At 41.4% G+C, this 12,058-nt stretch overlaps 1 protein-coding gene across 1 annotated transcript in view; it reads right to left on the reverse strand.

The window, feature by feature from the left end:
* LOC102063604 (galanin receptor type 1) overlaps window positions 1-11,354 on the reverse strand; it is a 14,932-nt gene extending 3,578 nt beyond the window's left edge. Inside the window, exons 1-2 of the mRNA XM_005490800.4 lie at window positions 10,162-11,354; window positions 9,240-9,305 (exon numbers count right to left, since the gene is read on the reverse strand). Coding sequence (XP_005490857.2) covers window positions 9,240-9,305; window positions 10,162-10,869 — 774 coding nt within the window. The 5' untranslated portion in view covers window positions 10,870-11,354. The remainder of the gene's footprint in view (window positions 1-9,239; window positions 9,306-10,161) is intronic.
* Between the last annotated feature and the right edge of the window lie 704 nt (window positions 11,355-12,058).

Consider the following 12,058-nt stretch of genomic DNA (forward strand, 5'->3'; position numbering starts at 1 on the left):
TCCTCCCCCACTTTGTTCTCTGCAGAATCTGCTTTTTACCTTTGGTATTTAGTGTTTCTCATTTCTATATTGTCATTTTAATAAATGTAACAACTTGCAAACATGCAGATTATATCCTTCCCCTAAGGAAAATTGTTGTACAAGTAGCAGAAAAGCAATGGAGAAAGATTAAAATTAAAATCAGGTTTCATTTCAGTTCAAGATTTACAGCCTTACTAATTTAGGTCAATGTTTCTGTCAATAATTCCCTTGCACGATTTCAAGTGAATAGTGTAAAGTTCCTTTCCTAGAAAAGGGATGATTTTCTAGTGAACAGAAATTTGTTTAGTCAGTGGTTATCAGGGTGACATTTAGTTAAACCTATTAACCTCTCTAAGGAAGATGTTATTACTTTAGATCAAGACTACAGTGCAAGTAAAAAAAAGGGATTTCTGTCAAATGGGTCTCTCAAGCAAGGTTCTATTAACTTTGAAAAGCAATAACCTGTAGGTTCATTGTGTACCTGACGTACTCCAGGTGCTTCCTTGTTTCACCTACCAGAATGCTGTCAGACAGCTGAGCTAACAATGTTCCCCTAAGAGTGAACAAACTGCCCTGCCAAGTGTCCTTAAACCAACCATGCTGGGAGGCAGATGATGTCCTTAAAAATAGACTGGAATGATTAGAAGTTGATGACACTGGAGGACACAGACCTAGTGGTCTTGTGGGGTCTGGCTCACCTGCTGTGGTACAATGGGTACCAAAGAAATTATTAATAAGCAGGTCCCATCATTAGCTTTCACCAGCAATAATGGTGCTACTTCTTTACCCTCTAGCAATGTTAAGTAGCTTAGGCTTGTTACCCAGGCAACCTTTCATAGCATCCATCTGCCTAAATTAGGGGGCTCCAAGCACTGAAATATGCTTTTGAATAAGGCTTATATACCTAGCTTTTCCCCCCTTTTATTGTGAAATAACAAACCGTGCATTTAACATAGGGCTGAGTATTACACAATGGGTTAGCAGTTGCTATGTAATAGCACAGAGCTGTTTCTGGGGTCCAGCTTTTTGGGATTTTGCAGACGGAAAACACAGACAATACTAGAGCACTCATACGTGATTCATGACTCAAGAAACAGGTCTTGGAAATGGAACTTTTCTCTGTTTTTTCAAGTTAAGGAATATGTAGTTAAAACAGAGGAAACTGAAACAAAACACTGTTTGGATTTTAGTGTGGTAACTTTGCTGTAGCTTAAAGTACTGTTGCTGTAGACTGTGACCAGCTGTGGAGGACTGATCCAAATAATTTGTGTATTGTTTGAACTTCTTCCATGAGCTATGACAGTTTGCACGGTTACTGCATTACTGTTGATCAAGCTGTCCCCACTTAATGCAAACCTTCTGGCTTGACTCTGAAATTTTGGTGGGTCCATAATAGAGCTGTACAATGGCCATTACTGGCCACCTCTGTCTCTCTTACTTCTCCTAGAAATCTTTCAAGCATCTCCAGGATATTCCTTACAGTGTATTTGTTGTACAGGCAAAGTAAGTGCATTGAACCTGTACAGTGAATCAATAGCATGGTGACAAAGACAAGGAGATATTTTTGCTTGTCAGATAATTCAATGAGCTTCTGTTATTCCTCCCTTTCCCCCGCCCATTTCTGTCATGTGCAGATTGTGTTGAATTTACTTGCTTATTCATTTGTTATCTTTGTAGGTCATCTGCCTCTCATTTATGCTTTCCAGCATTTCTTTGTCTGTTTTGCCCTTTTATTACTTTTCCCCCTGGCCCTGGACAAGCTATTTCTTGCTTTTAGCCTTCCCTCATCCTTCAAAAAGCATTGGAAAATGTGTTTAAAAACATTTTGGGTGAGATACCTCATTCAGGAGGATGATGAAGTCTTTAACATTTAATTGTGTTTAGAGCTGTTGTCCTTGATAAGCTTTTAATGAAGTTTCTTGCTTCAACTTGTCAGGCATCTTGTCAAGGGCAAAATTAAGATTGCCTTTAATGAGTCAAATGCTTCAAGTATTCCATGGATTTACATATTTTAGGAAGAACCACCTGAATGTTAGATTAATAAACATTCCTGAAATTAAAATATAAAGTGGACAGAAGAGTCTAGAGGGGTAGAGGGCTTGTCACTTTCCTAATTTAGTTCCAGTTGGAGACAGCCCAGCTGCACATCATTTTTCTGATCAGCTGATCAGACCATCCATTTCTACTGTGTACCTCAGCCACATAGAAATGGGAAAGAACATTCAATTAGGTTTTCAATAAACAGTACTGGCTTGGGGACAAACTGGGCTTCATTAGTGAGACAACTGCTGTTTCCTGAATATGGTGAGATTATTTTTCCTTATTTTCTTCTTCCATAATTTAAATGAAGAAGCATAAAAAAGCCTATGCCAGTTCTTCCACACTGTCTTATCAGCAAATTACAAATGACTCTTCCTTTATTACTGCTTTGTAGGAGGATGTCTGATTATGCCATTTACTGACAAATCTTTTATTCTGATATGCTATCTCTAACTTGTAGATTCTTCTCCTTAAAGTTTGAGTGACAATTGGTGCACATTTTTACTGCCCCATACTTCATTATGGCGAACTACAGAGTGACAGACTTCACTGTAACTTGTAATTTACTGTAGTGAAGACTTGGAAAATATGTAGTGACCCACGGTGCCTTAAGCTTTTGTTTTTAGGTTCTGCAGGGACCCAGTGTCAGTGCCCAGGAAGGACATGTGGCTTAGTGCAATGTACCACTGTACTGCTGGAGGAGCTTACCAACCTCAGAGGAAGAGAATTTCTGTGGCTTTACATTCAGGGATACCCAATGGAGAACATCCCTTTGCTCAGAGTCCGTCCCTGAGCCAGTGTGCAAAGTGAAATCTGCCACTTCCTTCACTCCTGGTGCCACGTTCTTGTTTGCTTTGCTGGCAAATCTGACTTGCCCTGGTGGATTTGCAAACATTCTTTTCCTTTTTGCACATAGAATTCTAACAGAAAGGTCCCAAGCACACTCTGATCTCCAGAAACATGCCTATAGCTTAGTGATAAATGCAAAATGTTTAGAATATGGCATACCTATTCTTGAGTAACTTAGATGTTGGATAGCAGCTATCTCTACTTCAGAGCATACACATCTCTTAATTACTACTGAAGCACTTCTCGCTGCCTTTTGGCCTTTTTTTTTTAATTACACTTGAGTCTAATTCTACTCGTCAGTGATCTGAAAACCACACTGTCAGTATTCTTTTTTATTGTTCTGTCTTCTTTCTTGGAGCCAGAGATGGCAGCTGAACGCCATGAAGAAGAAGAGGGACTGAAGTAAATATATTTTCAGATGTTATCAGCTCATTTTGATTACTTGCTTTATGTGCTAAGAGGGACTCTTCATTTCCCAGCAGCTTGCTTGCACTGTTCCTGCTGCTCATCTGCACATCTCTCATTCTGGGATTATGCCACTAATATCCTCTGTTGGTGCCCTTGAAATTTATTCACTTTCTATGCATAAATGTGTATGAGCATTGTGATATTTCTATTACCTCCTAATTGGTAATGATGCTCTTAATTCCTGCTGCCCTGGGCTCCTGTTAACCAAACGATGTGCAGGATGACACTTCTGAGTTATATTCTTCTGCTACATGGATCCCAGGATCTTCAATGTTCCTTTGCTGTATTTTCTGTTGTTCAAATACCAAGGCCTTGAATGCCATATTCATTGTCTGCATGAAAACTTTCAATTTGCATGGACAATAGCCAAATAATTAGTGTAGCATACAGAGCATTTGTTTAGTACACAACATTTGTTTAGTACACAACTTTTATCTGCCTCTCTTGGCCAAGATGTTCAGGAATACCCATCAACCTTGAAGGATTCTGTATCTTTTACCTCAAGCTCTTGTATGACCTTCAAAGTGCAGCACTCCAGGGAGTGTCACAAGTAAACTCTGTGTGTCTTTGTGTTTACTTAGCTCTGGAAGCAATGAATAGCTGATTTGCTGACCCACCAGGCAGGGACAACTCACCTTTCTGTTGTAGCTAACCAATAGAAAAGCAAAGTACTAATTTGTTATCTTGAAGTGGCTCATTTGGTCTGTTAATTGAAGCTTTTGGCCTCAAGGTCCCACAACTCCTACTATCCTATCAAGAGAGCTTGCAAAATTGCTGTGAAATTCACATCCCCAGACACATTCTTAAACTTGGAAAAGAATTTCAGACTGTTCAGTTTGCAAAACTTGTTATTTGTTCTTTAAAGATGCACAATACAGAACTGAGTAAACACTGAGGAGCCCTGGTGTGCTCCAGAGGCCAGTAAAACACCACAGGGCCCTGCTAGACCTTAGTCTGCATTGATTTCCATCATTAAATCATCTTATTTAAGGCAGATGTAAGATCAGAGTTCCTGGGGCTGGGCTCTTATGAAACATTTTGCAACACTGTCAGACAGGGATTGTTAACTTTCTTTGGAGCCAAATTACAGACTTGCTGTACTCTGAGTAGCTGAGAAAAGAGGTGACAGAACTGAAATACACTTCATTGTTATAGAGGGTGCACAAAATTTCTTAGCATGTGGTCTTGCTGGCCGGCCCCAAAAAACAATTATCCAAAACTTCAAAGGAAAATCCTGCAGCATCTCACCATCTGATTTTCAAGGCTGGCAAACTTGTACAGCTAGAATGGCATTAAATGGGGAAGCAGCCAGTCATGTCTCTCTTCTGCAGGCACAGTCTTAGTTCATCATGCAGAATTTCAGCCTAGGCATGCAAAAAATTCTAAACATCTTCCTTGCTCTAATGCAGAGATGGTACAAATGGAAAAGCACTTTAAATTGAGCATGTCCAACATTTGATGTGTAGATGGCAAAGTTATATAAAGATTTCAAAGTGGGAATCTGAATTAAAGGTCAAATTCTTCTGATAATGGAATGTGAAGCCAGCATGCAGCAAACTTTGTGCTAGGGAAATTTTTGCAAAGTTTCATGTCTTCATAAATTGAAAGGTTGCTGTAGTTTGAACATAACCATCCTGTAAATTAAAAGCTTAAAGATCACAACCCAAGCACAAAACCTTTTAGGTTTTTTTTTTCTTTTTTTCTTTTTCATTTTTTTCTATATGTGCCTCTATGGCATTTGTAGGATTCTGCTAAAGACATACTTGTTCCTTTCAGCAGGTGTTGGAACACTGACTTGGAGAGGGTGACAGCTGTCAGAGCTCCCTCAATTATTCATAAACTGGACCCATTCAAACAAAATCTGGTTGTAACTGAATTTACAATAGTGGGTCTAAAAACTGCCCATGAGCCGTCTGTTCTGAAAACCAGAGCTCTCTTAGACTGTCCTTCTAGCCTCTACATACCTTCAAATAACAGACCTTGAGTATGATGTTGTGGCAAATGGGACAGTGACAGACAGTAGAAAGATCACCAGTAATGAAAGAGAAGGGAAAAGTGACTTTACAAACATTGTACAGGAAATAAAACCCACACTGAAAGCCCAGCTGTATCTTGTGGCACTGTGGTCTGGGAGAAAAGAGCTGGGTCTCAGATCCTGGTGAAAGGAAGCCTGGAGACTTTTGTTTAGAGAAGATGCTTCATATAGCAGTGGGTACTTATTGACAAGTCCCCCTTGAGAGGAAATGGGGTGGCAGTGCCACTCTGTAGGCGCATGTGTCAGAGTTCCCCTTAACTGTGGATAGCCAAAGCCCTGGCACTGATTGAGCTTTTAGCTGGGTTTTGTTTCCATACTGTGACAACACACAGAGTTATCACACACTTGTCTGTTCATGTAGCTCTGGGGGCCCTGGGCAGCAGGTGCTGCCCTGCTGGGAGCAGCAGCAAACACCAGGGAAGGGAGCACAGCTGGAGGGAGCACAGCTGGACAGAACACAGCTGGATAGAGCAGGCAGCAAACACCAGAGAAGGGAGAGAGCACAGCTGGAGGGGGCAGCAGCACACACCAGGGAGGGCAGGGAGCACAGCTGGAGGGAGCACAGTTACAGGGAACAGGTTCTGGGAACTATTCTGTGTCACAAAAATGCGTAAAGGGGTAGAGGATGAAGCAAGAGACTCCTTGGAAAAATGAATTCCTAATACTGTAGTTCATTACACTTTGTTTCCTGTTTCCATGGGTTTGATTTATTAAACGAAAAAGGTTTGTAATTTTTTTTTTCATTTTAAAGGCATAGATTACAAATTACTGGTACAGTGTGACCTTTAAAGGGGGAGGTTGAGCTACAGTATCAAGTACCTGGGCTCCAGTAATATGCTTCACATACTTAGAGTCAGTTAAATCCAGGATTATTTTGCTTTCTTTGCTACAGCAGTGCAGCTAGGAAAATCATGCTTGTACTTGCACAACACTGGGACTGTTCATTTGCCATGCCATCATCATCTCTTTAGAAATCACCTTAGGTCTGGATCCAGCAGTGTCCCACTTGTTCTGTAAATGTTTGTCTTATTGAGGTTCACATGCTGTTTCCAGATTTCCAGGGTGTACTAATAGCAGACAAAATAGCAGCTCCTCTATGACCTTTCTGGTGGCTTTACCTTGGATTTGTCCCAGTAATGCTTCTTACTGTGTGCTATGGCTCAAACAATGTGAGTAAGAATGATGTCTCTTCTGCCTGTTATCAGTGTTATAGGATCTGGGGGTGGGAAGGGACTGGTATTACACCAAGACTCCAGCAAGGTCAATGAAAGGTAAAGATCCTGAAATAAGTCTTGACATTTAAAAAAAATCTTCCCTGGTAAAACTATTTTTTTCAGAAGCAGCTTATAATGGAGAATAATAGCAGTGTGTTCCCAGTCAACATGTGGAATGCTGCTTATGGCAAGACCATTCCCCGAGCTCTGTTATTTGCTTTCTTTCTAAACTATGTTTTATCTTAAGTGTTCAGTCTTGAGGAGAGTTCTTATAGCTTCTGAAATGCTGAGTGACAGGGCAAACTGTTTGCAGTGGTAATGTTGGCAACTGTTTCACTGGAAAATCTTGTTCAACAAGGACTCTGAGTCAGCAATTTGATTCTTTTGAGACCTTAACTCATGTATGGAGCCCAGATGAGCATTGGGAGATTTGAACAAAAAACTGTTTGCAAAATTTGCTATTTTACTGTTCAAAAACAAAACAACACTAAACCCACAAACCAAACCAAACCCAAAGGGGAAAACCCAAAAAGAGCAAACCCACATCCCAATCTCTTGGGAGTAGGAGGAGGATAGTAGCTCAAATGCTCTGTTTTCTTGAAATTATAGGAATGAAGTAGGAACTGCATGGTCATAATTTCAGACTATCCTCTTTTTTATGAATATGACATCTTGTTTTCCTTATCAGTTTGGTGAAGATGCACACTGTGAATTAACAGATGTGACTCAGACAATTTTATCACCTCATGTGGGAAGACTTGGCTGTTGTGCTACACTTTCTCTCATAGCTCAAGGCAATCAGGGTTTAACCACTGAAGTCACACATATTTCAGAACAAACTCAATGTTCTGTATGTCCTAAATTAACCTTCCAAATGTGGATCAAGATTCATTTGTCAAACATTTTTCAGCTAAATAAACAAAAGCTCTTCACTTAATCCCTGATGAGGTTTATGAATTAAACCCAAACACAACTACCTTCACAAATGGACCAACTAAGTACATATGAAGGAAGCTGGAGTAACAGAACTGACAGCCATCTGCATTCTTAAGAAGATGTGCTTTAAAAAACTGGCTCTCACTCTTGTGTTTCAAGTATGTTTTGAACGAATATACAAGAATTGAGTATGACTGCAACCAACTCAAGGAAGTCTCCCTTGAGAAATACTGAATAGTGTTTGCAACAAAAAAACCCTTTAAGTAAGTACACTAGAGAAGATGTTTGGCATGCAGGAAGGCTAGATGGACAATTTCTACCCAGACAGGGCTGGAAGAAGACACACTGTGAAGGATGATATGTGTGTGTGTAGAAGCATGTATTTAATTTTTCTTCTACCTGAAAGGATCACTTATTTAACTAGGTCTGACTGTGCCATATGGAACAAGAATTGCTGTTGGGTGTTTCATTATAATGGCCAGGGAAATACTTAAGGGCAGGGAGGAAAAAGTGCTGCACCACTAACTTGTTTGAACTGCTAAAATCAAAGGGTATTTTTTAAAATTGATCCTGTTGGCAATATCTAATAACTAAACTTGAGATTGAGGAAACTGTAGTGCTGTTTTTTCATCTAACTCTATAGAGCAAATCTGAAAACGACACAAGTGGATACATCGTCATAAATGAAATTCTTAACTTCTTTACAGGAAAGTAACAGTAGTAATTTTCAACTGTTGGTAGTATTATCTGAAAAATTAGCAACAAAATAGGTAGTGTGCCATTCATACATAAGTAAGGAAATTCTGGAGGGAAATTTAAACCAATCAATTTAGGGATTTTTTGGTAATTTTGAGACCTAAAGCAATTTTTCAAACTTGTGAAATGATTCTATGTGGAAAGACAGTGCTTCTTAGCACTTTGCTGCATTTTACATTATCAAAATTGTCAACACATCTTGGTTGCCTTTTCTCATAGTAGCTGTTAAACACACAAAACTCTGACTCTGCTTTCTCTTTGTAGTCTGCACTATTGATTCAGAAATTATACTTCTGGTTTTGACATTGTAATTCACAATTCATCTGCTGCAGCATCAGCATTCATGAAAAAATCAGTGCAACCTTGTTCTTCAAGGTAGTCTCTGTTCCATCTGGGTCTGGTTGTGCTCCTGCAGCAGGCAATGCACAGCAGCTCATTGCTGCCTAATGTGTTGCCTTAGAAAAGGTGGTGAAAAGAATGCTTATCAGAACCTAGTGGAAGTTAGATGAACGCAGAAAACATGTTCAAAACACTCTGAGAGGAAAGGCTAAGTAACACCTGTCTAATAAATATTGTTTGTGGTGTGTTATAACTTGGACAGTTATTGTGTTATGAGATAATATTGCAAATACCCGTTGAATTCTATCCTTGCAGACAGTGTAAGTGCAAGACCAATTATGAATTGGTCCTCATAAGTATATTGCAAACAAAACTGAGTGTATGCTAGTGAATGTAATGAACCAATAGAAATTAATACAACCTATAGTTAAATCTGGTTAGGATTCATAGGCAAAAGGACTGGCAGAAACTGTAAAGTCTCTTAATCAGCTGGGATCAGCACAGACCAGGCTGATTACTTTATAAACCTGGCATATCTATTGTATTATAGTCAATATAGAGATTAAACCAAAGATATTTACCTTCTTCTTTGATCTCTCTGACTTCTTGGAAATGTTCTTTACTTTCGTATGGAGGTGGTATAAAACCTTGAGGGGAAAAAAAGAGGAATATATTGAATGGGAAATTGAAATTTGTGTATTAATACTTGAACTCCTCATACAAGCACCAAAAAAATGAGGTAATTGTTTTAACATGACTTCAAAGATGAATTTGATGGTTCAGACTTTGAATTCTAAGCTCTCCAATTTCTCTTTCAAGAAACAAGGTTTGGAAAGAGCATTAAACCTGCTAGGCTTTCAGTAGTTCAGCATAAATTAATGGCTCAGCTGGCACTATGCTGAAATCCACAGGGGTTTTCAGATGGACTTTGAATTTTATATTGAGCCTCAGATTGTCTTCATTTATTCCCTAGGCTGGTGATGCTCATGGGCAGAGAGCAGCTGCCAGTCCTGTGCCCTGGTGGGGCTGTCCTGTCACTCCTGGAGGCAGCACAAACAAATGCAGTGGCTCACCCTCCAAAGGGAGGGTTGTAAGGAGTGTTGGAGCACTCTAGAACATTCTCAATTAACAATATCTAGCTTTTTGACACCTGATTACAGCACAGCAATAACCTGGAAATGTTTATCCCTTCTTAGGTTTTTCCTCTTGCCAGTAGCAAACATTTGTTATTTAGAAAGAGCAAAATGAAAAATATGAAAAACAGCAAGAGCTTTTAGGGGATTTGGGTGACAGGCTGGATGTCATCTTGGTAGTTTTAATCCTTTTTGTGAGCTGCTGTAATTTCATTCTCTGTTTTCCTTCCCTCGCCCCACCTCAAAAAGGTATTCTGTACCAGGAGAGGATATGGAAAGGGTTGGCTGTGTAGTTGTGTACACACACAAGCCACCAAGAGTCTGGGATATTTTCCTCCATTTAAGCATTGTTCCCATCCCTGGCACCCACCTTGGCATAGCAGCAGGTGATGAGCAGCAGGGGCAGGAGGTATCCCACCAGCAGGATGGTGATCTTGTACATCTGCTTGGCTGTGGAGCCGTTTGCCCAGTGCTCCCAGCAGAAAGAGCTGTTGGGTGCCTGCTGGTGGCCGCTCATGAGGGCCTGGTGCTGGGCCACGGGGATGGCGATGAGGAGGGACAGCAGCCAGATGGCGGCCACGCCGAGGGCAGCGTTGCGCTTGCTGCGGATGCAGGGCGAGCGTTTGGCGTGCACCACAGCGATGTACCTGTCCACTGACATGGCCACCAGCGTGAAGATGCTGACCAGCATCGTTGCCGTGGCCGAGTAGTGAACCCACTTGCAGAAGAAGGCACCGAAGATCCACTCTGGCAGGGAGTAGATGGTGGCCTGGAAGGGGACGCAGAAGAGCAGGAAGGAGAAGTCTGCAATGCTTAAGTTGAGGATGAAGATGTTGGTGGCGCTGCGTGATGGGCGGCCCCCGGGCCGGAGGCGTCCCAGAACAACCAACACTAACGTGTTTCCCACCATTCCCAGGAGAAAAATCAACCCAAAAAGCACAGGGACAATCACCACCTCCGGGCCACCCCTGGTCACTCCTGCCCAGCACACTGGGGCCTCTGTTTGGTTCGTCTCAAGGCTGCACTTGCTGGTGTTGGCTCCAAAGGAAAGCACAAAGTTGTATTCCTGCTCCTCCATGGAGCCAGGCAAGGAACAGTCACTGCAGCCCTGACTGCTGTCTGTGTTTGGTTAGGGTGGCCAGAGATGAATTTTTGCCTTTTCCAATGTGTCTTTCCTTTGAGGAGTAATTTTCTTCAGATGATTCTTCCGAGTTCTCTGCGTCTCTGGTGCAGTTTATTCCAGGACTGGCAAAAAAAAGGAGTTGAGGAATTTGTGTCATCCAAGAGGTGACATCCAGGTTTGGCAGCTGGTGCTGGTGTGGCAGAGAAGGTCTGTGCCAGAGGAGCAGAGGATGGGGCTGCCCTGGGAGCTTGGAGCAGCAGCAGCTCGGCTTCCACATGCTCCTCCTCTTCTGCTTCCCGCCCACACTGCTGCATCTCTGGCTGTCACACCTGCTTTCCCAGCTCCATCCTGAGCTGTGGCACAGAGAACAAATGCTGTCTGTGACCTGAGCCCTTCAGAAAACAACCCCTGGCCAGCTTTGTCCCCATGCATTAATGCTCTCGAGGGGAAAGAGCAAAGCAACAGTTCTCATCCAAAGGGATGGATAAGCAGCAGCTGCACAACAATAGTGTGTGCAGTTCTGTGAGGGGCAGCACTGTTACTGGCTGTATAAGACAAAAGAACCTAAACCACTTTATTTTAATCAACAGAGAATGATTTTAGTTGCTTATTTGTTTCACAGTATTCAATGCTCCCATTAGAGCATAAAGCCATCTGAATAATTGTTTTTCCAACACAAAAAGCTGGGAGAGCTTTAGATTCAGCACTGGGTCCTGCCACTGATGGGATATCTGCCCAAATTCCTAAGTGCCTGAATATTCATGGACCTTGTTGATATAGCTTTGACGACATTTTGGGTTCCGCCCAGTAGTGCCAACAGCATCTGCACTGGAAAAGGAAATGTTCAGTCTTAGTAGCTGTGAGCAGCTGTAATATTCCCTGTCAGGGAACAGAGATAAGTTTGGGTTTTTTAAAACAGCTTTGTTTAAGATTAAGGACTCAGTTAGTGTGGTTATAATGCTTACTTATAGAAACAACACATATGTTTTGGAAAGTAATAAGCAGGTTAGTTTTAATGGTTTGTTTCCTCACAATTCTTGAGGGATTCTTCAGGCAGTGAGGAGGGAACAAATTTAGGCAAACATTAACAGTACCTGCACACAGTGATTTATGGATGCAGCACAGCTGCCGGCTAAGGAGAGTA

The sequence above is a fragment of the Zonotrichia albicollis genome, chromosome 13 (genome assembly GCF_047830755.1).
Source record: "Zonotrichia albicollis isolate bZonAlb1 chromosome 13, bZonAlb1.hap1, whole genome shotgun sequence".
NCBI lineage: Eukaryota > Metazoa > Chordata > Aves > Passeriformes > Passerellidae > Zonotrichia > Zonotrichia albicollis.